Here is a 27,973-nt window from a genome sequence, read left to right on the forward strand (position 1 = left end):
CTAGCAGGACCAGCGGTCAGGGACGATGGGAGTTGTAGTCCAACTACAGCCGGGGACCGACCCAAGTTTGAGAAACGAACGGACCGGAGTCTCGATCATTTGTAAATTATGTGGGCGATTTCTGGAGGAAAGTTTCTTAATCGATAGGTGCAGATGTACATGTTTTTAGCAACAGCGTTCCCTCCCAGTTCTTAAGTACGAGGAACTTCTTACAAGTTTGTTTCTTCTGATGTACAGGAACCATGGTTTTTCTTTTTCTTTTTTAAGCCCCTGCAAACTTAAAAAAGAAAGAAAGATAAGTTAATGGTTTTCTCTTCTTTTTTAAGCCTGCAGACTTAAAAAAAAAAAAGTTAAAATGGAAAAAAGGGTGTGTTGTAATTATGCTTTTAAAATATCAAAAATGTAAATAAACCCGAATTCCGCAAGAATCGAAACTTTCCCATGTGGAGTCTTTTTTTAAAAAGGAAAAAGTCATGTCCCCCTCCCCCTTCTTGGCTACGCCTATGGTCCAAACATCTGCATGGGAGACCAGGGCCGGATTTGGGTTTGATGAGGCCCTCAGCTACGGAAGGTAACGGGGCCCTTTATATGTCCAGCTGTCCTTTGTCAACAACCAATTGTCGCTCTTTTTTGTGTTGAATATATGCTATATGGTAATTTATGGACCCAGCAGGTATCTAAACCCATTTGCACACACAGTCAAACCTCAGTTTACGCCTACCTCGGCGAGTGACCGCCGTGGACCCGGAAGTGTTTACATCCGGGTTCCGCGGCGTCGCATGCGCAGAAGTGCTCTATCGGTGCTTCGCGCACGCGCAGAAGCATGCCTTCGGAGAGTGACCGCTTCGGCGAGCGACCGCCTCCGCAGAACGGATTGCGGTCGCAAACCGAGGTACCACTGTAACAAAATAGGAGTCTACACAACACAAAGCATTGTTGCTGTATGTAGGTTTTATTTTATTTGTTTTTTTATATTTTGGAAATGTACATCCAGGGGTTTTTTTCCTTCAATTTTTGGGGGGCCCCAAGAGAGTGGGGCCCTAAGCTATAGTTTGTTTAGCTGATACGTAAATCCGACACTGGCATAGATAGATAGATAGATAGATAGTCAGGCACGTCCAACAGGTAGATTGTGATCTACTGGGAAATCATTGGACGTCTCTGGTAGATCACTGGCTCCCCACAAAGAAGCTCAACAACTTTGGCTCCCCTTAAAAAAGCTCATGATTATAGCCCTGCCTTCCACCTCCCTTTGACTTGAACTCCCAAAAGGGGGCAGATCACTCGTGAGTAGATCGCAGTCTCTGGGAGTTGGCCACCCCTGGATTATATTTTGGAAATGTACATCCAGGTTTTTTCCCTTTTAATTTTTTTTTTGGGGGGGCCCTTGGAGCCCTAAGCTAGAGCTTGTTTAGCTTATACAGTACATAAATCCGACACTGGGATAGATACCGTAGATAGATAGATTATATTTATAAATGTACACCCAGGTTTTTTCCCCTTTAATTTTTGGGGAGCCCCCAAGAGAGTGGGGCCCTAAGCTAGAGCTTGTTGAGCTTCTACGACGTAAACCCGTCAGGGCATCCCTGCCTCTATCTATTTCTAACCTCCGCGCGGAGCCTCCGGTTTCCCTCGCCACTTTATGAATGAGCCGCCGCTTCCTTATGAATGGGGCTGCGCGCGCATCACCCCCTCCTTCCCTCTCTCTCCCTCGGAATGGAACGCGGCGCCGGCTGGTGGGCGTGGCTCCGGCGGTCTCCACCGCGACCGCGCTTGGCGGCGGCCGTTGTCGCAAGCGCCGCCCCCTTTTTCAGCAGCTGCGCTTGGCGGCCGCCCGGGGCCTAGCGAGCTATTCGGAGGCGCTGCTCGAGTCGCCGCCGCCGCCGCCGCCGCCATGGAGATGCCGCCGCCGCCGCTACCGCCGCCGCCAGAAGGTGAGCCCCACGTGGGGGGTGGGGGTCACGTTAGGGGTGGGGGTGGGGTCTCCGGTCTCTCCCTCTCAGGCACTCTGCGTATGCTCAGGAGCACGAGGAGCCCCCCCCGCTTCCCTCCCTCCCTCCCTCGCCTCTTCTTGTGAGATCCCGGGGGGGGAGGGGAGAGGCGAAATCAAGGGGGGCTGTCCCTCCTTTAGCCATGCCACCTACTCAAGAGTAGACCCCCCACCCCCAAAAAATAACTGAAGCCCCCGAGGACAACCCCCTCCCCCCTCCCCCTTCCTTCGAACTTGCATGTCAATAGGTCTACTCTGAGTAGGGGAGGCAGACCGTGTGGTTGGGAGCCGCCAGGAACTGGGAGGGAGCCATGAAATAATAATAATAATAATACAAGATAAGATTAAATTCGTCAAATCAAATGCCTACTCCGAGTAGGAGGCTGAGCAATGGGTCTACTCTGAGTAGGGAAGACTGCCCGTGGGTTGGGAGCCACCAGGAACTGGGAGGGAGAGATAATAATAATAATAATAATAACAATAATAATAACAAGATATATTATTATTATTATTATTATTATTATTATTATTATTATTATTATTATTTATCTATACCCCACCCATCTGACTGGCCACTCTGGGCGGTTTCCAACAAAATATTAAAATACATTGGTCGGTTAAACATTAAAAGCCTCCCTGAACAGGGCTGCCTTCAGATGTCTTCTAAAAGTCTGGTAGTTGTTTTCCTCTTTGACATCTGTTGGGAGGGCGTTCCACAGGGCAGGCGCCACCACCAAGAAGGCCCTCTGCCTAATATTAAGATTAAGAATAAGATTAAATTCATCAAATCAAATGCCTACTCTGAGTAGGGAAGACTGACTGTGGGGCAGGAACTGGGAAGGAGCGGTGAAATAATAAAACAGAACAAGGTAAGATGATTAAATTCATTAAATTAAATACCTACTCCGAGTAGGAGGCTGAGCAACAGGTCTACTCTGAGTAGGGGAGACAGGCTATTGTGCTAGTTCGCTCCCTGTGACCCACCGAAGAGCTGAAAGTCGGGACCTTTTCTTTGACACAAGCCTTGACTGGTCCCCCAATTTTCTCCCCCCCACCCCCCGCAACTCCAGACCAGGAGCTCCGCAATGTCATCGACAAGCTGGCTCAGTTTGTGGCGCGGAACGGCCCCGAGTTCGAGAAGATGACCATGGAGAAGCAGAAGGAGAACCCCAAGTTCTCTTTCCTCTTCGGGGGTGACTTCTACGGCTATTACAAGTACAAGCTGGCCCTGGAACAGCAACAGCGTGAGTTTGGGGGGGGGCAGGGTGGTGGTGGGGTGGCTAGCGGGAGACTTTCTAGTAGCCGCAACCCTGTAGAACATTTTGAAATATCAGTATGGCACATATCAGTTTTTGAAGGGTGCCAGGCACCCACCCTGGCGTCTGGCACTGGCTATGCCCTTGGTGGGGTGGAGAGCGGGGCTTCATGGGAATCCTTGGTTCTCTCCCGACCTTTTTTGGGAAAGAATTTCCTTCCCTTTGAAACCCCCCATGCAAATTCTGGCCGGCCCTCCTTTTGGCTTGGAATTGGCCAACCGATCAGTGGAGTTGTTTTGCCCGTCTTTTTTCAAAAAAAGGAAAATCGACAGAATGTCAGAGCTTTTAAATCCGACCTCCAGCTTTTGAACTTGGAAGTGGAGATGCTGTGGATGAGCTGGATGCGATCTCCCCATGTCGGCCACACAGAACTTCCTAGTAGGATTTGCGGGTCAAAATTCAGAGGTTCAGCCTTGCAAGTGGGCGTCTAGGCAAATGCCAATCACTGCCTGGGGCAATTAGGTTCGGGTCTCAGAATCCCCCGGAAGCAGAATTTATCCTGGAGCTAAACAGATATTTCTTTTGAGATCTTTCTGCTGTTGAAATGTCCCTTGATGGAAATGCTCTGGGGGAAAGGACTGCCTAGTTAACTTTCTTTAGTTTAAAGCAGGCATCCCCAAACTGCGGCCCTCCAGATGTTTTGGCCTACAACTCCCATGATCCCTAGCTAAAAGGACCAGTGGTTGGGGAAGATGGGAATTGTAGTCCAAAACATCTGGAGGGCTGAAGTTTGGGGGTGCCTGGTTTAAAGCGTCGGAAGTTGAACAGAGCCATCCATTGGCAAGATCGATTAATGAGCTGCTCTGTGATCTTTGGATGAAGGGCTGTAATTCCAGAGAGGCTCTGCCTGTGTTTCACCTGCCCTGCTTTCCTCGCCTGCCACCTACAACGAATCCAGAATGCGGCAGCTAGACTGGGGACCGGGACCGGCCGCCAGGACCATAGGACACTGGTCCTAAAAGACCTACATTGGCTCCCAGGATGTTTCCAAACACAATTCAAAGGGTTGGTGCTGACCTTTAAAGCTGTAAACGGCCTCAAAGGCCCAATATACCTGAAGGAGTGCCTCCACCCCCATTGTCCAGCCTGGACACTGAGGTCCAGCTCCAAGGGCCTTCTGGCGGTTCCCTCCCTGTGAGAAGTGAGGTTACAGGGAACCAGGCAGAGGGCCTTCTCGGTGGTGGCGCCCGCCCTGTGGAACGCCCTCCCGTCAGATGTCAAGGAAATAAACAACTACCTGACTTTTAGAAGACATCTGAAGGCAACCCTGTTTAGGGAAGTTTTTAGACGACATTATTATTATTATTATTATTATTATTATTGTTATTATTATTTATCAATTCTGATGGGAGCGCCCAGAGTGGGCAGGGTATAAATAATAAATTATTACTATTATTATTGGAAGGGGCCCCCGCAGCCCCCCTGAGGTGGCGCATGGTTTGGAACTGCTGACTCGAGCGTCTTTCCTTGACATGCTCCTATCTCCCTCCCCTCCCTTCCAGTGCTGTGCAAGCAGAGCCAAGATCTGGAGCCCGCGCCGCAGATCCAGCCGCTTCCCCAGCCCGCCCTGGCGACGGCCACCCCCGCCGCCACCCCCCTCCCCACGCCGCAGGGCACCCCCTCCATGGAGGAGCTGATCCAGCAGAGCCTGTGGAACCTGCAACAGCAAGAGCAGCACCTCCTGGCTCTGAGACAGGTAAAAGGGCAGGTGGGCGGAGATGCAAGCCAGCCAGGGCTCTTGGCTCAGACACAATAGAGATACAGATTGTTCTTCTTCTGTTTTGTTTTCTACGTGGGCACTATTTCTCATTTCTTCTTTTTTTGCATTTTATCTTACTCTCTGCACTTGCATTTTTGTACTTTTAATTATTTTAAATTTTTATTTGTTTTTTTTGTTGTTGAAAAAATATAAACTTATATAAAAGTCAATTCAAAGTGAACTTCCCCCCATCCCCTCCAGGGGTCCCAATGTCAGCATTTACAACTGCATTCCAGTCTGTTAGGGACGCGGGTGGCACTGTGGGTTAAACCACAGAGCCTAGGACTTGCCGATTAGAAGGTTGGCGGTTCGAATCTCCGCGATGGGGTGAGCTCCCGTTGCTCGGTCCCAGCTCCTGCCAACCTGGCAGTTCGAAAGCACGTCAAAGTGCAAGTAGATAAATAGGTGCCGCTCCGGCGGGATGGTCAACAGTGTTTCCATGCACTGCTCTAGTTCGCCAGAAGCAGCTTAGTCATGCTGGCCACATGACCCGGAAGCTGTACGCCGGCTCCCTCGGCCAATGAAGCGAGATGAGTGCCGCAACCCCAGAGTTGTCCGCAACTGGACCTAATGGTCAGGGGTACCTTTCCATTAACAAGTCCGTTATCCACATTTTGTCCATAGTTTTTGTTACTTTACAAGTGTGATTAAAATCCTGATAATGTTTTCATCTGCTTACAAAGATCTCCTAGATAAATTATAATTTGCCCCCCATTCTTTTTAAAAAGTTATTGTCCTCTTGGTTCCTGAGCTTTGAATGCCCAGTTAATTTTGCCATTTTGGCATAGTCCGTCAGCTTGGTTTGCCATTCTTCCTTGGTCGGGTACTTTTTATCTTTCTATAAAGAATATAAAGAATACATATACATATACAAAAATGAAAGAGGCAGTTAAAAAGGGAAAAGCAAGGTGCCTTAACTCTGTGTGCTCCTGAGAGCTTTTTAAAATCATCTTGCAGAGTGTGGAGTCTATGCCAGACTTCAAACGCGGGTGGCACTGTGGTCTAAACCAATGAGCCCCTTGGGCTTGCTGATCAGAAGGTTGGCGGTTTGAATCCCCGCGACGGGGGGAGCTCCCGTTGCTCTGCCCCAGCTCCTGCCAACCTAGCAGTTCGAAATCATGCCAGTGCGAGTAGATAAATACGGTAGGTACCGCTGGGGTGGGAAGGTAAATGGCGTTTCCATGCGCTCTGGTTTACGTCATGCGCCAGAAGCGACTTAGTCCTGCTGGCCCCATGACTCAGAAAGATGTCTGTGGACAAACGCCGACTCCCTCAGCCTGAAAGCGAGATGAGCGCCGCAACCCCAGAGTCGCCTTGGACTGGACTTAACCCTTCTGGAGGTCCTTTACCTTTTTTACCTTTTTATCCCTATGCCAGCACGCAGCCAGGGTGGGGCTATCCTGGCACCTCCAGTTCATGGCTTCTGTGTTTGTGTGGCATAGGAAAGTTCATGGGTGGGGTGGGGTGGGGAGCTTAAGATCTTTTAGCCCCTTCCTCCTCTTCCAGCTCTGCAAAGAGGGCAGCTCGCACTGGCTTGTTCGCGGTAGCCCTTGAGGGGCAGCAAGGTGCCAGGGCCTCGCTTGGAGGTGGGTGCGAGTGGGTGGGCTCTCTCGCCACCCAACTCTACCTTCAAGACCCTTGTCACCCCCACCCCCCCCACCCCCAGGAGCAAATCACTTCCGCCATCGCGCTGGCCGTGGAACAGCAGATGCAGAAGGTCCTCGAGGAGACGCAGCTGGACATGAACGAGTTCGACAACTTGCTCCAGCCCATCATCGACACATGCACCAAAGACGCCATCTCGGTAGGCAGGGCTCGGGGGTGGGTGGGGTTGCATCCTGATGTCGCAGGTGGGCTGCCCCCCCCAAAGGCGTCGAAGGCCGTGTGTTGTAGCGCTCTGACCCAGAGGCTTACCTTCCAAGTCCCGGACTGCAGAATCCGGGACCGGCAGCCATGTGACACCGGAAGTTGCGTCGACGTAACTTCCGGTGTCGCTTTGCCCTTCTATGGGCACCAAAAATGGCCGCTGCCGGCTTCGAAAGTTGCTTGTACACATGTCAGGAAATGCGTTGACGCAACTTCCAGTGTCGCTCCGCCCATCTATGGGCATCAAAAATGGTCGCCGCCGACACTGGAAGTCACGTCTATGCACCGGACATGCGTAGATGCGACTTTTGAAGCCACCGGCAGCCATTTTTGGTGCCCATAGAAGGGCAAATCGGAAAAAAAAATGGCTGTCGGCAGGAGAAAATAACGGAGAAAAACGGGAGACAAAGTGATACGGGGTACCACCGGGAAAAGGTAAGTAAAAACGGGGTACTTGGCAGCTATGCCCAGAGGATGTGCTCTTGTGTCCAGCTGTGGATTCTCCCTAAAGACCAGTGCTGGATATTGTTGTTGTTTAGTCGTTTAGTCGTGTCCGACTCTTCGTGACCCCATGGACCAGAGCACGCCAGGCACTCCTGTCTTGCACTGCCTCCCGCAGTTTGGTCAAACTCATGTTCGTAGCTTCGGGAACACTGTCCAACCATCTCGTCCTCTGTCGTCCCCTTCTCCTAGTGCCCTCCATCTTTCCCAACATCAGGGTCTTTTCCAGGGAGTCTTCTCTTCTCATGAGGTGGCCAAAGTATTGGAGCCTCAGCTTCACGATCTGTCCTTCCAGTGAGCACTCAGGGCTGATTTCCTTAAGAATGGATAGGTTTGATCTTCTTGCAGTCCATGGGACTCTCAAGAGTCTCCTCCAGCACCATAATTCAAAAGCATCAATTCTTCGGTGATCAGCCTTCTTTATGGATATACTGTACTGGATATACATATAAGCTAAACAAGCTCTAGCTCAGGGCCCCACTCTCTTGGGGGCCCCCATAAAATTTTAAGGGAAAAAACCAGCTGGATGTACATTTCCAAAATATAAGATAAAAAACAAATAAAATAAAGCCTACATACAGCAACAGTGTTTTGTGTTGTGTCGGCTCCTAGGATGTAAGTCATGGCCTGCTAGCCTGCTCCCTCAAATATCACTGCTTTGCTCCTTTCTATATATAGGGTGCCTACATAAAATATGTATTTTATGATAAAACTAGTGTATTTCAGCCCGTTCAATAACGGGCTCTAGAAAATCCTGGGGTTCGGAGAAGCGCTTGCGCAGCGCTTCTCCGAACCCTGGGACCTGTCATTGCTGTTGGCGGCAAGGGGACAGGAACGGAGGAGGCGAAAGCGCTGCTTTCTCCTCCTCCGTTCCTCTCCCGCAGCCGCCGACAGCAAGGAGACCTCCCAGGGTTCGGAGAAGCGCTTGCGCAGCGCTTCTCCGAACCCTGGGACCTGTCCTTGCTGTCGGCAGCAGGGGGACAGGAACGAAGGAGGAGAAAGCGCTGCTTTCTCCTCCTCCGTTCCTCTCCTGCAGCTGCCGACAGGAAGCAGACATCCCAGAGTTCGGAGAAGCACTTGCACAGCGCTTCTCTGAACCCTGGGACCTGTCCTTGCTGTCGGCGGCAGGGGGACAGGAACGAAGGAGGAGAAAGCAGCGCTCTGCTTTCTCCTCCTCCGTTCCTCTCCCGCAGCCGCCGACAGGAAGCAGACATCCCACGGTTCGGAGAAGCGCTTGTGCAGCGCTTCTCCGAACCCTGGGACCCGTCCTTGCTGTCGGCGGCAGGGGGACAGGAACGGAGGAGCGCTTTCTCCTCCTTCCTTCCTCTCCCCCCCCCCCCGCCTCCTCCAACCGCCGCTCCTCTCACGGGCCAGGGAGGGTTGTGAGGAGGCCTTCGCCGGCCTCCACCCTCGCTTCCCTGACGTGCCCTGCAGTGAGGCAGTGTCCGGCGGGATCGGCGGTTGGAGGAGGCAGAGGGGGGGGGGAGAGTGCGCGCGCGCAGTCTCTGCTGTCCAATCCCTGTATCCCTGGGGCACATGCGCAGTACCCCAGGGACACACGGGACAACTGGACGCAGGGACACAGGGACATTATTATATAGGATACCTATTTTGTTTTGTGCAAATGGCTTGAGATACCTATTAGGTCCATCAATTACCATATGGCATATATTTAACACGAAAAACAACGACCATTTGTTGTTGACAAAGGACAGCAGGACATAGAAAGGGCCCTGTTACCTTCAGGAGCTGAGGGCCGCATCAAACCTCAATCCGGCCCTGCTAAAGACCAACGGTTTGGATGGTTTTCTGGAGTCAGTCACTTAGTGGTGCTTCGGGACATTTCTGATATTATTTTTTTCCAAAAATAAATGTTTGCATTTTTATTTTCTGTGGCTTAACGGCACAGCAAGCCAACTTCCTTTCGTGGCAGGAATATCTTGTTTTCTTTCCTGTTGAAGGAAGCCTGCATTTTATATGACTCTTGCTGGCTTGAATGCTACTTGGATTCATGTGTGATATTTGTCTACTTTTGTTTACAGTTCTTGCATTTAATTATATAGAAGGGTTAAAATCCCTGCTTAGGGTACATTTTTTTTTACATAGCTATTCCAAATGACCTTTCACAATTAGCCTAGAATGTCAGGCAATGTAGAATAATGGTGAAAGATCATTTTAAATTTAATCGTCTGCAGTCCAAATGATGGTGGAGCAAATATTCTCTCTTTCTCTCTCAAAACCTGACTTTCTCCCCTTGGCTCATGGCCACCTCTGACTGTTCCCTTTTGTTATCCCAGGCCGGCAAGAACTGGATGTTCAGCAACGCCAAGTCCCCGCAGCATTGTGAACTCATGGCCGGGCACCTGCGCAACCGCATCACCGCCGAGGGGGCGCATTTCGAGTTGCGCCTCCACTTGATCTACCTGATCAACGATGTCCTTCACCACTGGTGAGGTCCTGCCTCACTCCGGGGCAGGGCGGATTGGATTTAAATCAAATCGATTTAAATCACTAGTCAGGAAGACTTGATTTAAATCATGGGTTTTTTTAGAGGAAGAGTCATTCTTGCCGGTATAACCTTAATAGTTTACAGCCAGAGGAAGGTTTCCCTTTTGGAATAATAGATTTTCAGAGTAGTTTTTCAGTTGTATCAAAAATCACTGATTTGGTTCTGCTATTAGAAATACATAATCCTAGAATCCTAGAATTGGCCATCCAGTCCAACCCCCTGCCAAGCAGGAAACACCATCAAAGCATTCTTGACATATGGCTGTCAAGCCTCTGCTTAAAGACCTCCAAAGAAGGAGACTCCACCACACTCCTTGGCAGCAAATTCCACTGCCGAACAGCTCTTACTGTCAAGAAGTTCTTCCTAATGTTTAGGTGGAATCTTTTTTCTTGTAGTTTGAATCCATTGCTCAAACAGATAATTTGAGGCAGATAATTGTGAAATTATTGTGAGGTTTAATAAGTTAACTGTTTATATTTGGACAACTTTTCTGCCGTACTCTATTGGAAGGAGGAAAACAATAATTTCCTTAAGAACAATTTAAACAATTTATTTATTTAACTAAAGCAATGACATTATAGCGTACGTTTCCATGTTTGTTAACTGATGGGGTTAAACAGTCAGAGGCGATGGAGAGCCAAGGGGAGAAAAAGTTATTATTTATATGCTACCCATCCGACTGGGTTGCCCCGGCCACATTGGTTGGCTTCCAAGATACAGTGGTGCCTCGCAAGACAAATTTAATTCATTCTGTGAGTCAATTCGTTTTGCGAAAATTCGTCTTGCGAATCCCATAGGAATGCATTAAAAAATTATTTTATTTTATTTTTTGCCCATAGGAACACATTAATTGAATTTCAATGCATTCCTGTGGGAAATCTCAATTCGCTAGACAGATTTTTCACAAAACGAATTTGCCTTGCGAGGCAACCTCCGATCGCAAAACCCATTCGTCTAGTGAAAAATTTGTCTAGCAGGGCATTCGTCTAGCGAGGTACCACTGTACATAAAACCATAATAAAACATTACACCTTAAAAGGTTTCCCTGTACAGGGCTGCCTTCAGCTGTCTTCTAAAGGTTGCAAAGTTGTTTATCTCCTTGACATCTGATGGGAGGGTGTTCCACAGGGCAGGCACCACTACCGAAAAGGCCCTCTGCCTAGTTCCCTGTAACCTCACTTCTCGCAGGGAGGGAACCGCCAGAAGTCCCTCGGGAGATGCTCCTTGAGGTCTACTGGGCTGTTTAGGGCTTTCAAGGTCAGCACCAACCCTTTGAATTGTGCTCGGAAACCTCCTGGGAGCCAATGCAGGTCTTTCAGGACCGGTGTTATGTGGTCTCGGTGGCCGCTCCCAGTCCCCAGTCTGGCTGCCGCATTCTGGATTAGTTGCAGTTACTGGGGCACCTTCAAAGGGAGCCCCACGGAGAGTGCATGGCAGTAGTCCAAGCAGGAGATAGCCAGAGGTATCTGTTGTCAAGGGGGAGCCAGACTCTTTCCTGCTGCTCCAGAGGGCAGGACCCCCAACACCCCCCCCCCTGTGGGCAACAAACTGAACCTCCGGCTGAACTTTCTGAAGCTTCCCCTCTTCCCCGCTCTCCTCTCTCCCTTCCCAGCCAGCGGAAGCAGCAGCGGGATCTCCTGGCCGCCTTGCAGAAAGTGGTGGTCCCCATCTACTGCACCAGCTTCCTGGCCGTGGAGGAGGACAAGCAGCAGAAGATTGCCCGGGTGAGCCGCCCTGGCGTGGCCTCGGGGGTGCCCAGGGCCCTGCCTGCAGCCCCAGAGCCCAATAACAGCCCCTCTCTCCCTCTTGGTTTCCCACAGCTCCTTCAGCTGTGGGAGAAGAACGGCTACTTCGACGAGGCCATTATCCAGCAGCTCCAGAGCCCGGCCCTCGGATTGGGCCAGTACCAGGTGAGGGAGGGGAGCAGGAGGAGGAGAGGAGGCCGAGGGGATGGTGATGAGAGCAAACGGCCAGGTCTCCCCAGAAAACGGCTCCCTTCTTCAGGAAGAGGTTTTGGCGAAGCGTGACAGATGAGGGGGGGAAGGAATTCTTGGGAATATGAGACGGCAGGACACCGCACTTCCAAGCACCAGGTCGTGGCAGAGATGCATTGCTCACTAAATAAAAATGCACGGCGCAAAAAAGAGGAAAATTTATCTTGCAGTAAAAGTTTCCCCCCGAGGTGACCAAGTCCGGGTTCTGCACAGATATTATTATCCTCATCATCGATATCATTATCATTTATTATTATTATCATTTTATTGAAAAAGAAGAGAAGCCTTCTGGAGGACTAGAAACTTGAGGCCTACAAAACATTGGGATGCAGTTTTTTCTTTGCGGGGGTGGGGGTCGGTAAGCCGAGCCCCACCTAATTGATCATATGACGAAGCACATGAATGTGTCCTGTTTTTTGGCAACCCTTATTATTATTATTATTATTATTATTATTATTACTACTACTACTACTACTACTACTACTGGTGTTGTTGTTCAGTTAATTCTTCTTGTTATTTATATGCCGTGCATTTGACTGGGTTGCGCCAGCCGCCCTGGGTGGCTTCTGGCAAACAAAAACATCAAACGTTAAAAACCGCCCGTGGCCAAGTTGCTCTTTTTCATTTCATTTCGCTCTTGGTTTGCGTTCCGCCTCCCCTGCGTCGCTGCTAGTGGACGGTGGGAGTTGCAGTCCGACAACAGCCAGGGGGACGCCGAGTTCGAGAGAAACTCAGCGTTGACGTATTAATGCAAACCGCTTAGTTAAAACTATGGGGCTTTCCTTCATGCCATGAGATTTGCTTTGGAGGGCAGCATACAAATAAACCTGGGAGGGTTACTCTTGAGTAGAACTGTTCTCAGAGACCACCCTCTTTCCTCCAATGTTTGTGGTGCCTTAAAAAGAGCCCCCCGCCTGTTTTTGAATGAATGAGACGCGTTTCCTTTGTAAGATTCCTCTTCTCTGTCCTCCCCCCCCCCCGGGCAAATGCCACCCCCTTCCCCGTGGTCCTGGCAGGCCACCCTGATCACGGAGTTTGGCAGCGTGGTGCAGCCGGTCCAACTGGCCTTCCAGCAACAGATCCAGACCCTCAAAACCCAGCACGAGGAGTTTGTCAGCAGTCTCAGCCAGCAGCAGCAACAGCAACAGCAGCCGCAGCCGCAACTGCAAATCCCAGCTCCGGAAAGCGAAGTGAAGGCCGCCCCCGCCCCACCTCCGCCAGCCGCCCCCATCACTCCCACAGGTACCGTTGGGGTCCCCGTTCATGGTGGGGGTATACCTCCCCCCCTGCCCTTTCTGAGCCCACCCCACCCCAAACGAGCTTGACTCTCACGTCCACATTTGTTTCAGACGAAGGGAAGCCACAGCTGCCGCTGCCAGGCTCCGCCGAGTACGAGGCCGCGGGGGCTGGGGCCGCCGACTCGGCCACACCTGGACCCCGGGGGCCCGGCCCCCATGACCACATCCCCCCCAACAAGCCGCCCTGGTTCGAGCAGCCACATCCTGTCACCCCCTGGGCGCAGCAGCAGGTACTTTGGGTGGGCAGCTGGAGGGGAGGGCTTGGGTGGTAGTAATAATAATAATTTTATTATTTATACCCAGCCCATCTGGCTGTGTTTCCCCAGCCACTCTGGGTGGCTCCCAATAGAATATTAAAAACTGAATAAAGCTTCCCTCAACAGGGCTGCCTTCAGATGTCTTCTAAAAGTCAGGTTGTTTATTCTCTTGACATCTGACGGGGAGGGCGTTCCACAGGGCGGGCGCCACCACCGAAAAGGCCCTCTGCCTGGTTCCCTGTAACTTCGCTTCTCGCAGGGAGGGAACCACCAGAAGGCCCTTGGGAGAGGGACCCCGGTGTCCGGGGTGGAGATGCTCCTTCAGGGATACTGGGCTGAGGCCGTTGAGGGCTTTCAAGGTCAGCACCAACACTTTGAATTGTACTTGGAAACGTCCTGGGAGCCAATGTAGGTCTTTCAGTACCGATATTATATGGTCTCAGCAGCCGCTCCCAGTCCCCTGTCTAGCTGCCGCGTTCTGGATTAGTTGCAGTTTCCAGGTCACCTTCCAAGGCAGCCCCATGGAGAGTAAATTGCAGTAGTCCAAGCAGGAGATAACCGGAGCATGCACTAGTTTGCGGGCAGGGAGGGTCTTATTCTGCCCGCCTGCCCGCCCGCTAACCGAGGCCTTTTGTCTCCTGCAGCCCCCAGAGCAGCCCCCCTTCCCCCACCACCAGGGCCCCCCGCACTGCCCCCCCTGGAACAGCAACCACGAGGGGATGTGGAGTGAGCAGAGAGAGCCCGGCTGGAGCAACCAGCGCGAAGCCCCTTGGAACAGCCAGCCGGACCCCGCCTGGAACAGCCAGTTCGAGGCACCCTGGAACAACCAGCACGAGCAGCCGCCCTGGGGAGGGGGCCAGAGGGAGCCGCCCTTCCGCATGCAGAGGCCCCCCCACTTCCGGGGGCCCTTCCCGCCGCACCAGCAGCACCCCCAGTTCAACCAGCCGCCCCACCCGCACAACTTCAACCGGTTCCCGCCGCGCTTCATGCAGGACGACTTCCCGCCGCGCCACCCCTTCGAGCGGCCCCCCTACCCGCACCGCTTCGACTACCCCCAAGGCGACTTCCCCCAGGGTGAGTGGAGGAGGCAGAAGGCTGGCCGGGAGGGGCTAAGGGGGTCATTCGCCAGGCCTGGGCGATAACCTGGTTTCCACATTGATATACCAGCTGCTAAAGATCACGATACAGTGGTACCTTGGTTTCCGAATGTAATCCGTTCCAGAAGACAGTTCGAGTTCGGAAATGTTCGGAAACAGAAGCGTTTGCTTCCGGAAAACTGAATTCGGAAGCCATGCTTCGGCACGTTCGACTTCTGAAAAGCAGTCTAAAACCGAAGCGTTTACTTCTGGGTTTTGGCGTTTGAGTTCCAAACCGTTCATCAATGGAGACGTTCGAAAACCAAGGTACCGCTGGATACCAATGTTTGAAATGCGGATGGAGCTATGGACAACATGATTCACAATATATTTCCAGGCCAAAAAATTGCAAAACGACATGTCACGATATGAACTTCAAACCAGTTTTGAAGGATAATATTGATAGGTCTCCCAGCCCTGATCCTTGCCAAGTTGATTCAGGGGACGTTAATTCCCGTGGGACCCTCTGATCCGAAACCTCTGCTGCCTTCTGAGTTATCTTCAGGAGGAGAAAAGGCTACGGCATAGGTAGGCAAACAGGCCCGGGGGCCAGATCCGGCTCAATTGCCTTCTAAATCTGGCATGCAGACGGTCCGGGAATCAGCGTGTTTTTACATAAGTAGAATGTTTTTCCATGAGTAGAATGTGTGCTTTTATTTAAAATGCATCTCTGGGTTATTTGTGGGGCATAGGAATTCATTCATTCCCCCCTCCCAGCCCCCCACAAGGCCTGAGGGACAGTGGACCGGCCCCCTGCTGAAAAAGTTTGCTGACCCCTGGGCTAAGGTGTAAACCCTCCACAAATCCAGAGCGGATTCCCTAAGGCACTTGGATGGCTCCTTGTCTGCCTCCTTCCGGTACCAAACGCCTTGCACTGCCTTCCTTTGGACTCCCATCAGCGAGGCCTGGAGGGGGGGGTGTCTTGCCATCTGGGCAGCCCAGGACCCCCAGAAACACTGCCCAGGGTTATACCCCAAGGTGTTGTTCCTGTGTTCGGATCCTGCAGCTACTCGGGCTCTTCTGAACCTTCCTTCCTTCCTTTGCAGAGATCGGGCCCCCGCACCACCACCCGGGCCACCGAATGCCGCACCCGGGGATCAGTGAGCACCCTCCCTGGGGGGGGCCGCAGCACCCTGACTTTGGGCCCCCGCCCCACGGGTTCAACGGGCAGCCCCCCCACATGCGCAGGCAGGGCCCACCCCACGTCAACCACGACGACCCCAGCCTCGTGCCCAACGTCCCCTACTTCGACCTCCCTGCCGGACTGATGGCCCCCCTGGTCAAAGTAAGTGACCTGGTGGGGGGAGCCGCCCCCCCCCACCTCCAGAAGGGCAGGAGAAGGCCTCGCCCGACCCCACGTGGCTCCTCCCTCATGGTCCCAGGGGGGGCGGGGAATTCTTTTCCAGCTGGACCGTGTGCCATGACGGCTCCTTTCCCCTCCTCTCCTAGCTGGAGGATCATGACTACAAGCCTCTGGACCCCAAAGACATCCGCCTGCCGCCCCCCATGCCCCCCAGCGAGAGGCTTCTGGCAGCCGTGGAGGCTTTCTACAGCCCCCCTTCGCACGACCGGCCAAGAAACAGGTGAGAGACGAGGCCCAGAAAGGGCTCCTTTGGCTGGCTTGTTGTTTTTTTTAAATTGCCCCCAGGTTCGATTGGGCCAGAGATGGCGAAAATGGTGATAAAATTGTTCATGTGTGCAACAACGGCGGCAAGGATTTTTATATATGAGCAGAAGTGGAAGGCAGCAGCAATTGCCACAAAAGAAGAATGGATTCACAAACTAATGGATTGTGCCGAAATGGCAAAATTAACTGTTAGAGTTAAGAGACTCGAAAGATAACTTTCTGAGTTTTGGAAGACATCTCTGAAGGCGGCCAGATGGGTGGGGTATAAATATTATTATTATTGTTGTTGTTGTTGTCACAGGTGATGCGTTGCGACTACTCTAGAGTAACGACTCTCCAGACCTTTGCCTTTTCATGCTTTTATTGAGTGCAGGCTATTTACAGTGCTAGAGCTATACAGGATACATCCGCTTAGTCTGACCCAGAACCCTGGAATGGCGCGCTCCGCGTCCTCTTCCAACATAAGAGTCTGGGCACCCCAAATCTCCTCCCGCGTTTCCTCCTGCGTAATTCCGGAACCGGAGGGGAAAAGGGTCTCCTTTCCATGTTTTCCTTCTCCCCCTCTTCCCCCTCTCTCTTCCTCTCCCACGTGCAGCAGGGGCTCTCCTATGCTGCTAGAGCCCCATCTCCTCCTTCCTCCTTCCTCACTGGACTCTTTCCCCCTCCCCGCTGACGCTACTGCTGGTGGAGGAGCTGCTCCTCAGGATGGGGAGGGGGGCTCTCTGTACCCTTTCCCCCTCACAGTTATGGTTTTGTTTTGTTTTGTTCTTCTTCAATATAAGATGGATTTATGTCTTGAACAATGGAAGTGCGATAGTATGTTATTTTCAGTTTTACATTTTATACTTTGTATAATGTTAGAAACAAATGCGCAGTTTGGGGAGTGGAGACATAACATCGAGTGATATGGGATGAGAAAAATAAGAATAGTAATGATGGGTTGTTGTTTTTTATTATGTCTTTTGTGGCTTTTATATCTTGATTTTATTCTGTGAACCGCCCTGAGACCTCCGGGTATAGGGCGGTATATAAATTCAACAAATAATAATAATAATAAGTAATACATTATGTGAAAGCCTAATGATATCTTCTTTTAAATGCCCACCCCTCCTCTTTTTCCTACAGTGAGGGCTGGGAGCAGAACGGTCTGTACGAGTTCTTCCGGGCGAAGATGAGGGCCCGGCGGCGCAAGGGGCAGGAGAAGAGGAACAGGTGGGCACAGGGCTCCGGGGAGCGTGCAGAGTGCCGTCAACAGGGGGAGACAAAGGGGGAGTGGGGAGGTGCAGAGGGACCCCCTCCCTGTATCTAAACTGAGCACGGCCCTCTCCTGGAGGGGAAGGAGATTTCTGCTGCCTGGGCTGGGGGGGGGGCTCCTGGCTCGGCTGCTGTCCGGGGGCCACCCAGGCGCTTTGGCTGCAGGAGTCCAGGGTCGATGCCCCCGTGGCACAGCATCACTCAGACCCCCCCCTTTTCTCCCCTGCCCAGCGGCCCCTCTCCATCCCGCAGCAGCAGGTCCAAGAGCCGAGGGCGCTCCTCTTCGCGGTCCAACTCGAGGTCGTCCAAGTCCTCCGGCTCCTACTCCCGCTCCCGCTCGCGATCCTGCTCTCGGTCACGGTCCTATTCCCGGTCCCAGTCCAGGTGAGGAGGAAGGGCAGGAGGGCCTGGGTCTCGCTGGCACGGGGGGGCGGGGGCAGGCAGCTGCAGACGTTGCCTTTCTGGCTGGCCGGCTTATTTTCCAGCCCACTTGCCTTTGAAGCTTTTGCCTCTCTGGCCACTGCAGCTCCTCCGGCACATGCAGGAGGTTGCGGGTTCTTTACCTGGCAGCCTTTTCAGATAAGAGCTAAAAACCTTGCCGCCTTTGCTGTCCCCTGCTCCTCTTGATCTGCCCAGAGAAAGGACACTGGGGCAGTGGCTGGGTGACCCAGATTGGACAATAAAAGAGGGGATCATCTCATTCCTCAAGCCAGAAGGGCATGCGCCACCGATTTGGGACTGCCATCTCCACAGGGACGTAAGCGTTTTCCGGGTGGCATCTGTTGGAATTGTCCCTCAAGTCCAGCTGAGGGCAAGACATTCAATCTTGCGAGAGTCAAAGCGCATCTATATTTTAGAATTGCTCAGTTACGCAGATAGGGTGCCAGAGATTCGAAAGGGCAAGGTGGAAAATAGTCATCCCATGGGCAAAATTTCCTGATTGTGGCCAAGTTGTTCTGATGCTCAAGATCTCTCTCTCTCTCTCTCTTGGGTAGAGAGGGCTGTCTCTTCCCGAGAGAGAGAGGGCCTGACTTTGCTTCTTCCCCCGTTGGTCTTCCCAGGAGCAGAAGCGGCTCTCGGTCCTCTCAGAGCCGCTCTCGTTCCAGATCCCGGTCGAAATCGTACTCCCCTGGAAGGCGGCACCGGTCCCGATCCCGCAGTCAGACGCCTCCGTAAGATTTGCGAAGGGGCTTGGGGGGGGGGAAGGGTTGGGGGCCGAGGGATCGACACGATAATCCTCACTTCTCCTCGGTTTCTCCCGCCCCTTCTGTAGCTCCTCAGCCGGATTGGGATCCAGTTCAGGGCCCCCCATCCCCGATTCGAGACTCGGAGAGGAGAATAAGGGGCACCAGATGCTGGTGAAGATGGGTAAGGCAGCCTGTTGCGCAATGGCTCTGCCTGTCAAGGGCGGGGTCAGTATAAAGGGGCTTGTTCCACGTCTCTGGTGGTTAGAGGGTGTCTGGCTAGGAGGACTTTGGTTCAAATTCCCACTCGGCCAGGAATTGGGTGGCTCCCAGCCTGGTCATTGACTCCCTGCATTAATGCCTACCTTGCAGGCTCCTTGTGGGGATCATATGGGGAAAGGGAGAACTGTGTAGGCCACCCCAATCTCCTGGGAGGAAAGTGGGGGGGGGGAGAGATACGAAGGTGAAATTAAAAGCCTTCCAGAGGAATCGCCTTCTGTCTCTGGGGTAGCTCAGTCGGTAGAGCACGGGGGTCTTGATCTCAGGGTTGGCGGTTCGAGCCCCACATTGAGTGAAACATTCCTGCATTGCCGGGGGTTGGACTGGATGACCCTCGGGGTCCCTTCCGACTCTACAATTCTGTGAGTCTGCCTGCCAACGTAGAGCGTTTGAGGGCTGGGCAGAGCTGCAACCCACCGGCCACAGCTGGGGAGAGTCGCTGCTGTGGAGCCTGGGTCCAGCTTTCAGGTTTGGGGGCACCTGGTTGGCCACCGCCGGGTCAGGATGCCGGGCTGCGCGGGCCCCCTTTTGGCCTGATTCTGCTGCTGGTGGTGCTGGGCTCCTCCACCCTTGGGCCAGAGGTTTCTGGAGACAGGTGCTTTGACGCCCCCTCCCTCCCTCCTGCCAACCGCCTGCTTTTCCCTTTCCCCAGGGTGGAGCGGCTCCGGGGGGCTGGGGGCCAAGGAGCAGGGGATCCAAGACCCCATTAAAGGCGGCGACATCCGAGACAAGTGGGATCAGTACAAGGGCGTGGGGGTGGCCCTGGACGACCCCTATGAGAATTACCGGAGGAACAAGAGCTACTCCTTCATCGCCCGCATGAAGGCCAGGGATGAAAGTAAGTGGGCAAGCTGCCGGGTCTGCCGCAGCCCCTCGTTCCATTCCCAGTTTGCTTTCCATCTGTATGACGCCGTTACTGCACCCTTGCCGGTGGGCTGTCAGCGCTTGGCAAACGACCGCCTGACGAGGACGGCCAGACGCTGGCTCTGCTCGCCTCCCCGAGATGCTAAGGCAGAAGGGGCAAATGTGGGGGGAGCCAGCAGGCTGCTCAGCCCCAGGGCTTTAGCCAAACGCTTCCCTTTGCCACGGGGAAAGCTAGATCAAGGAGCAGCGAAAGGGCAAAGGGTCTCTTGAGGTTGCCAGCCCAGTGTGAGGGAGGGCGGGAACGGGGGCAACCTCTCCCATTCGGGTGGGCGTCTTCATGGGTACCCCCCCCCGTTGGCGGCAGGAAGGGCCTGCTTCCCCTGCATCCCGCCTGACCCTTCTTTTTTCCTCCCGAAGCTTAACGCCACTCGGAGCCAAGGGAGCCCAGCCGGTCGTCCGTCAGCATCCGAGCCCTGGCCTAGCCACATGAATTGAGGCTCTCTACTGTACCTCTTGGCCGCTGCCGCCCTAGACGACCCCCCCCCCCCCTTCTGCCCGTCGGGATGCAGAGGGCTAACCTGCTCCCGAGAGTGTCTTTCCAGGAGGCTTTGCGAGAAGAGAAATTATCTAGGCCTTTTCTATTTTTGTACATACCTTTTGGGCAAGACTCCAAAGGAGCCGGGTCGGCCGACTCTTCCGTAGTGTCACCCCCCCTTGCACCCCCCACCTGCCTTGCCCAACCCACCTGTTTCAAAACACGACGCGTTCCCAGAAGCTGCCTTCCTTTCCTGCCCAAACGCCCCAAGAGGGGGGGGGTGTCCAGAGACCACCAGCCATAGTAGACCCCTTCCGCAACCGCCCGCCCCCAACATGGTGATGTAGCGACTGTTGAAGATTGGCTTCCGTAGCTGTGAGATTTCTCGGCCACCACTCAGGTTGCTCAGAATCAGCTACCCGCCTCGTTCTTACTGTTGCCTTCCAATAAACAAAAGTTGTTCCCCCCCTCTCCTTCTATGCAGTTTATGAGATTTATTTGGGTGGGGAGGCTCGTCTCCGCATTCATCCATGTACAGGTGTTTCATACCAGGCACAACTGAATTCTGCACACTCAAAAAACACAGCAGGGTGTCCTCTTGTCTCCCACCCCAGCTCAATTTCCGCTGAGGTTTCTCTTCAATGCTCTGGTTGACGCTGTATGGTCCTGGGGGGCTGTGCAGGAGTCCGCAAGGCAGGAGTCAGTGGGGCAACGGCCTCTTCCCCCCCCCCTCTCTGCTGTGATTTGTAGGGCCTCTGCTTGCCTTCTTCTGGAAGAGCCTCGGCCCTTCCTTCCGGTAAAAGTGCTGGCCAGTTGTTGGGACCTGAGCGGTTTCTTTCTCGTTCCGGAGGGCCAGCTCCGATGCTCCCCCCGTGTGCTTTTCAAAAGGCGGCTTGCCCTCGGCGCTCCTGTTCTCGCAAAGCTTGCTCCACCGTCAGAGGCGGGGGCTTGTGGCGCTCGATGTACTGCAGAGGGACAAAGCAAGGTTGAGACCCACAGGGAATGCTGCTGCAAGGCCCTTAAAAGACCCACAGACACTCGTCCTCGGGACAATGAGACTTGCTGGAAACTGCAAGGATGGTCCTCCGTATTAGGAACCACCCAAAGTTACTTTCTGCATTATTGTATTTATTTACATGCTGCCTTTCCCCCCTGACAGGAACTCGGTGGCTAGCAGGTGAAATAGAAGCAACATAGGGAGGAACACCAAACCTTAATAGAATGAAACCAAATAGATCTATTAATCACAGCACCAGCCCTCTCCTTAAAAACAGGCAGTTCTCCCCCAAAGCCTGTTGGAATAAGACAACTCCGCAACTCACGGAAGGAAAAAACTAACACACCCGATAAAATGTGGGCAGGTTATGGCGCTTGGGAAGCCAGGAGGAAAGCAAACCAGTACAGTGGTGCCTCGCTAGACGGATTTAATTTGTTCCACGGGTCTTTTCTTATAACGAAAAATTCGTCTAGCGAATCCCATAGGAATGCATTTTTTTTGCCCATAGGAACGCATTAATTGAATTTCAATGCATTCCTATGGGAAACCGCGATTCGCTAGACGAATTTTTCATAAAACAAATTCGTCTAGCGAGGCAACCTCCGCTCGAAAAATCCTTTTGTTAAGCAGGGCATTCGTTAAGCGAGGCACCACTGTATTAGAACAGGATAAAAACAAGAGTGAGCTGCCTTGATTGCTGAAAGGAGGGGGCAGATGGGAGACAAGGGGAAGAGGAAGACTCAAAAGAGGCACAAAGGATTATTAGGACTCTCTACAACAATTTTAAGTCCAGGACTTCTAGAATCAGTTTTACGAGGGGAATAAAACCCAACTTCCGCCTCCCCCCCCCCCCGGCGGGTGTTTTGGACTGCATCTCCCACCCTCCCCCAGCCAGCACGGCCATTGCGGTCCCAAAGGCTGCAGCTGCCCTGGGGAGGAGGGCCTGCGAGCGAGCATTACCTCCTTGGCTTCTTCCAGGGTGTGGTAGTGGAAGCCCCCCTCTTCCTCCAGCGACGCCACCCAGGAGGCGTGGAGCCGGCGGGCGGTGTCTGCAAACTGCCGGATCAGCAGCACGTTCTGCTTCAGCAGCTCGTTCAGGGCGAAGACGGCCGGGCTGTAGGTGGTCAGGGCTGCGGGCGGGAGAATGGGAGGTGGGTGCGGGGAGGGAGTCAGCGTGGGAGTGGGGGTGGGGAGAGGAAAAGAGGGCTGACGGGGCCAAGGGCTCCCTTGGTCCCCAGACTCTGCTCTAGGGCAGCCTTTGCTCAGACCCCATACGGAAAGACCTGTCTTCTGGACCCCCCCCCCCCAGCTCTGCTCCAGTTCTTTCTCACGGGGGACAGAGGCAACGCAGTTGACCAGCAACAATGGCTGGCTGGGGTTTCGGAGACACCTTCCTGCGCCCTTCTGCATGCCATGCAGCTGAATGACAGGCAAAGGCTGGGGTGAGCTGGCTCGTGCCAAGCGGGTGCTTGGTTCAAGGATAGCGGGAGGAGAGGGTACCTTCCAGCGTTTCCAAGCTCACGACGTGGCTGGCGATGGGCGGGGTCTCCAGAGGGCTTCCTGCTCCCATCGTTGGGCCGAGAGCTGCAGGAGCGTCGCCTGGAGGAGGAGAAGGAGGAGGTGCTCTTGGGAGACTGGCAGGTGAACCGAGGGCACCTGGGCCAGGCCTAGAAGGACATCAGAGCTTTGCATGGATCTCGCCCAGCCTGAGCCGGGAGCGGCTTACCTTGCAGCCAGCAATAGGCCAGAGAGGAGCGGCCTGTCTGCACGGCAGCATCCTTCACAACGACCCTCGCTGGCAGGCAGGTGGTCCTGGCGCCCTGTGGAGGGCAGGTGAGGGAGGACGAGGCAGGGTGCTCAGAAGGCGGCCAGGCACCCGAGGGGTCCCTGGAGGAAGGTCGCTCCCCGGATGCGGCCAAGGACTCAAAGTCCTCCGAATACTCTGCACTGGTGGGATTCTCTCCTTCCTCTTCCTCTTCCTCCTCGGGATGGGAGCTCTCAGCAGAAGTGCTGTTTAGCCGCTCGGAAATCTCTGTGTCTCCTGGATCATCTTCCTCCTCCTCCTCCTCCTCCTCCTCCTCCTCCTCCTCCTCCTCCTCCTCCTCCTCCTCCAGGGAAGCAGCTTCTCTCCTGGGGGGGCTCTGGGCTTTGAAGGGGCTTTGGTTGACGGCAGCGAAGGGGGAGGCTCCCAGCTCCTCCTTTGAGTCCTCAGGCATTGTAGGTGCCTAGAAAGGACGTCTTTCTGTGAGTATCATGTGAGACGCGGAGGTGACGAGGCTCTCTGAAGCACAGCCCCCCCCCCACTGCCAACTTTGGAATGGCAAACTCCATGCTAGCAACTCGAATCACAAGCCACCCCTCACCCCCAGTCAGGCTGCTCCATGCTCATCGGCAAGCTAGTCTCTTGCAAATAAGGAGTATTGAGGGGCCAGCAAGACTTTCTCCTTGCCTGCCCCGCACTGGCCTGGCACCCTGAAAAGGAAGAGGAGCTCAGTTCCATCAGGGCTGGCTTCTGCTCCCTCAGGCAAGGTTATTGCGGGGGGGGGGGGGGTGAGGTGGCCCTCCCTTTGCCTTTGCATAGGATGAAAATGGGCACGTTTGGCTCTTTTAGTCTTTTCTGAAAGGTTACGTTGTCTTTACATTTTTCCAAGTTGCAGTTTTTTCTTTTGTGATTTTTTTGAGACCCCTCGCGGTGGCCAGAAGCTGGCAGAGAAAAAACCCTGGCAATAATAATAATGGTTATTAAGACTCTCGGTTGTGGTTTCCTCGCAATGCTCACGCCACCACAAAGGAACAGACGTGACAAATGTTTGGCTCCTGCTGAGGACGGGGAGAAATAATAATAATAATAAATTATGATTTATACTCCGCCCATCTGGCAGGGCCTCCCCAGCCACTCTGGGCGGCTCCCAACAGAATGAAAAGCACAATAAAACATCAGATGTTGAAAACTTCCCTAAACAGGGGGTTCTTACCTCTCCTGACACTTCGTTCTGGCTGGCTGCAGCGGGGGCCAAGTCGTCCAGGCTTAACACGTTCACTCTGAAATCTGCAGCAAGGAACGAGATGGACATTCAGCAGTGGGGCACCCTGAAATCTCTGAGAGTCTCTCTCCACCTCTCAGGGGCTGCTCCCCTTTTGCCTGCAATCCCACAGGAAGTGTATAACCTCGGAGGTTGCTCTTCTCACCTGAGTAGCCTCCACAGCCCAGCTGAAGGTTCCTTTGCCAGCCAAGGACTGCCCAGAGCAGGTCAAGGACCAGGGTCACCCCATTCTAACCCTTGTCCCCCTTGAGCGGATTCTGCCCACAGAGCTCCATCCACTTGCTTCCTGCTCCCTTTCAACTTGGCTCTCCCTTTGCCTGAGACACGCATTCCTCTGCCGGCGCATCTCTCGCACATTCCCCCGCAGAGGTGACTCACCACTGCTGCTGCTGTTGTCGTCGTCGTCGCTGGGCCCGCCACCCGCCGCTAAGAAGAGCTCGTCGAGGGACCGCACCACGCTTCGCTCGGAGAGAGACGCCTCCCTCGGAGCCAAGGAGCTCACGTCGGGGGAAGAGGAGCCTGCCGGGGTCGAGGAACGAAATGCTCCCCTGCTCAGCTGTGCCGGGGGGTGCTTGCCTGGTGGGGAAGGACTCCGGGGCGTGGGCCTCTTCAGGAAAGTTTTGCCGGCCAAAGGAGACCTCGGGCGGGAAGAAGGTGGGGTTGGTGGGGACCGGATCCATTTCTTAAGAAAGCATGGGGGAGGGAAAGGGTCAGGTCACTGCGGCTCTGAGCAGCCCCAAACAATCACTACCACCTCCACCTCCTCCTGCAGCTCAATGGAACCCGCCACAGATGCTGTCCTTTGCTGAGGGGTCACTGCCTCGCAGGCCAGAGCAGAGGGCCAAGCGGCAAGCTGCTGAGCGCCCCCCACCCCAACTTTTCCACGAACACTTTTTCAGGCAGAAGGGCTGTAGGGGAAATGTTGGGGTTCAAAGCCCAACAAGCTGTGGGTTCAGCCTGGACGGCCAATAAAACCCAAACTGCCCTTGTCAGTAAAACAGGACCTTATTTTCCCCAGCAGTGCAGTGAAGTCTACGCATTCCCCCAAATTACCTTCCTGCCCAGCAGGTCCTCTTGCTCCGATTCCTTGGGAGAGACCTGCCTGCCTCTCTCTGTGCCACCCTTGCTGCTGCTGCAGATGGGGGCCGCGGCCTCCTCCTTCAGCCCCGTGGCTTTTCCCAGGCTCCCTCGTCCTCCTCCTGGCCTCCGCTCGGGGCTGCGGCTGAAGTCGCTCAGGGAAATCTCCTCGTCCGTTGTGGGCGCCTGGCCGACGTCCTGCCCGGCCTTCCGGCTGCGGATCTTGCTTTCAATCTGTGCCAGCTTCCTGAGGGCGGAGCTTGCCCTCTCCCCTCTGGAGGCAGCGGCAAACCCTGTCCTTGTGGCAGGACTGGGCCTTGCCTGCTGGGTGTCCAGGGCTACCTCCGGGGGCTTCTGCTTGACAAACCGGCGGTGGGGTCCAGTCTGCGGCGGTGTTGGGGTCTCTGCCAAGCTTGCCCCCTCCTCCAGCTCCCTCCTCCCCAGGTCAGAGAGGTCGCTCAGGTCACTGGCCATGTAGATGGCAGACAGGCCAGGGCTTCCGCTGGGCTCCAAGGCTGCCAATCTGTTCCTGGGAGCCACGTCCAGCTCCTCCTGCAGGGGGAAGGACAGAGGGTTAAGAGAGGTCATGTCAGGAAGACGGGTGTGGATGACAACAGGAAGAGAGCCGGGGGGGCATAGTGGTTAGTGTCAAAATAGGACCTAGGAGAGCAGGGTTTCAAATTCCCACTTGGCCATGACGCTCACTGGGCGACCTTTGGGGCTAGACACCGGCTCTCAGCCTAACCGAGCTCTTTTTTTTCCTCTTTAGCCTGGGTTATAAATGCAATAAATAAAAAGTGAGTAACAGGGTTCACCTGGGTAGGGTTGCCACCTGTCCTGTATAATACAGGAATGTCCCATTATTTCAATGTGAAATGCCACATCCTGTTTCGATATAGTTTGGTCCTGTATTTCAGGTCGTCTCTCTCTCTCTCTCTCTCTGCCAAGTTTGGGATCCTCTCTAAATGTATCAAAATAAAAAAAACTCCTTCAGTAGCACCTTAAAGACCAACTAAGTTTTTATTTTGGTATGAGCTTTCGTGTGCATGCACACTTCGTCAGATACACTGAAACAGAATCAACCAGACCCTTATGTATATTCAGAGGGTGGGGGTGGGTGGGAATGGGTGATGGGCTAATAGGAGTGGTGAACCTGTTGATGGCTGTTAACGACTGCTGATGACTGCAATTGGTCCTGCGGGGAAATGTATGTGTTTGAATGGGTGTATGACACGTCATGTATTTAAGCTCTAGGTAGCCAAGCACAGACAGATTTACAAATTCATGTGTGTATGTGTACATGTGTTACAAATTCCAGAGGGGCCATTCTGCTGGGCTGCAAGAGATTGTAATAGCTTGCTTTGAAGTCGCTTCAACACCAGATGAGAAAAAAAATCACCCCACCCTGTTCTGTATTTTTCCAGAACAAAGGTGGCAAACCCTACCTGGGCGTGTCATCACTACTGATTTCTTTTCTTTTCTTTGATTTTTAAAATAACCTTTACAGATTTTGATCAAAATTATTCAAATAAAATACATACAAATAATATGAAAGCTATAAACGAAACAAGACATACCTATTATAAACAATATACAAATTAAAAACTTATTAATAAATGTCTAAATCATAACCTAATTCAAATATATCATATATTCACATTTATCAAATAAAATAATTTCTTTTAACTTCACATAAACTCTTCTCTAAATCGACTTCCACTTGTCGTCGCCCCAGGCTGATAAATTCACATACATTTTATACTGCGTTCTTTTACATTCCATCACTACTGATTTCACCTCCTTTCTCTGAGGCTTCCTGAAGCAACTTGCAATAAAAAACAAGCGCAAAAAATTACACATATAGTGTTTTTGAAACAATTGCATGTGCAATTCCGTGCTTTAACTACAGCTGCGCTTTCAAAGCCAAGGCAGCACCAAGCTAGGCATGGCAGTGCATCTCCTCCAGGCACCTTGGGAGAGGACAGTCTCCTGCTGGTCCCTAAAAGCAGCATTTGCAAAAACAAAGTTTATGGCTTATGTTTTTATATATGTCGGAAGCTGCCCAGAGTGGCTAGGGGAACCCAGTCACATGGGAGGGCTATAAATGAAAATAGTTGTATATTATATATTATTGTTGCTATTATTATATTTGTTGTTCTTATGCATATACATTATTATTATTGCTTCTCTCCTTACGGGGCGCAGAGGAGATGCCTACGAGGGGGAGCGCTCTTCACATGCTCAGGGACACCCTCCACCCTCGGAAACCCCTTAGAATGACCGCGTGACGTCACGCAGCCGACCCCTTTGACGTCGCAGCAGCTGCGACGTATGACGTCACCGCGCCGGCGTCTTCATTTAAAACAAACCCTTTCTCCCCCCCCCTTTACCCTCCCAGTGAAGCGGCTCCCCGTCAGCTGGGCCTGAGCCCGGGCGAGCGCCGCGCTCCTGCCCTCCGCTCTTCTCATCGCCATGGCCGCCGCCGC

The 27,973-nt window shown here is 53.2% G+C and overlaps 2 protein-coding genes across 2 annotated transcripts; one reads left to right on the forward strand and one right to left on the reverse strand.

The window, feature by feature from the left end:
- The first annotated feature begins 1,835 nt into the window (after positions 1-1,835).
- On the forward strand, positions 1,836-20,623 carry CHERP (calcium homeostasis endoplasmic reticulum protein). The gene is made up of 18 exons (XM_035116989.2): positions 1,836-1,934; positions 3,061-3,234; positions 4,809-5,002; positions 6,732-6,869; positions 9,730-9,881; positions 11,554-11,665; positions 11,762-11,851; positions 12,952-13,177; positions 13,285-13,463; positions 14,135-14,564; positions 15,673-15,911; positions 16,076-16,209; positions 17,379-17,465; positions 17,739-17,891; positions 18,569-18,679; positions 18,781-18,875; positions 19,623-19,808; positions 20,252-20,623. The coding sequence occupies exons 1-18, from the start codon at positions 1,895-1,897 to the stop codon at positions 20,254-20,256; spliced, it is 2,745 nt and encodes a 914-aa protein (XP_034972880.2). The 5' UTR covers positions 1,836-1,894; the 3' UTR covers positions 20,257-20,623.
- A 540-nt stretch (positions 20,624-21,163) lies between these two features.
- On the reverse strand, positions 21,164-27,962 carry C6H19orf44 (chromosome 6 C19orf44 homolog). Its single transcript, XM_060276495.1, has 8 exons — positions 27,878-27,962; positions 25,464-26,039; positions 24,789-25,092; positions 24,342-24,415; positions 23,093-23,591; positions 22,867-22,965; positions 22,327-22,496; positions 21,164-21,334 (listed from the first exon to the last, which is right to left on the reverse strand). The coding sequence occupies exons 1-8, from the start codon at positions 27,959-27,961 to the stop codon at positions 21,251-21,253; spliced, it is 1,890 nt and encodes a 629-aa protein (XP_060132478.1). The 5' UTR covers position 27,962; the 3' UTR covers positions 21,164-21,250.
- Positions 27,963-27,973: the final 11 nt, after the last annotated feature.

The sequence above is a fragment of the Zootoca vivipara genome, chromosome 6 (genome assembly GCF_963506605.1).
Source record: "Zootoca vivipara chromosome 6, rZooViv1.1, whole genome shotgun sequence".
In the NCBI taxonomy this organism is placed as follows: Eukaryota; Metazoa; Chordata; class Lepidosauria; order Squamata; family Lacertidae; genus Zootoca; species Zootoca vivipara.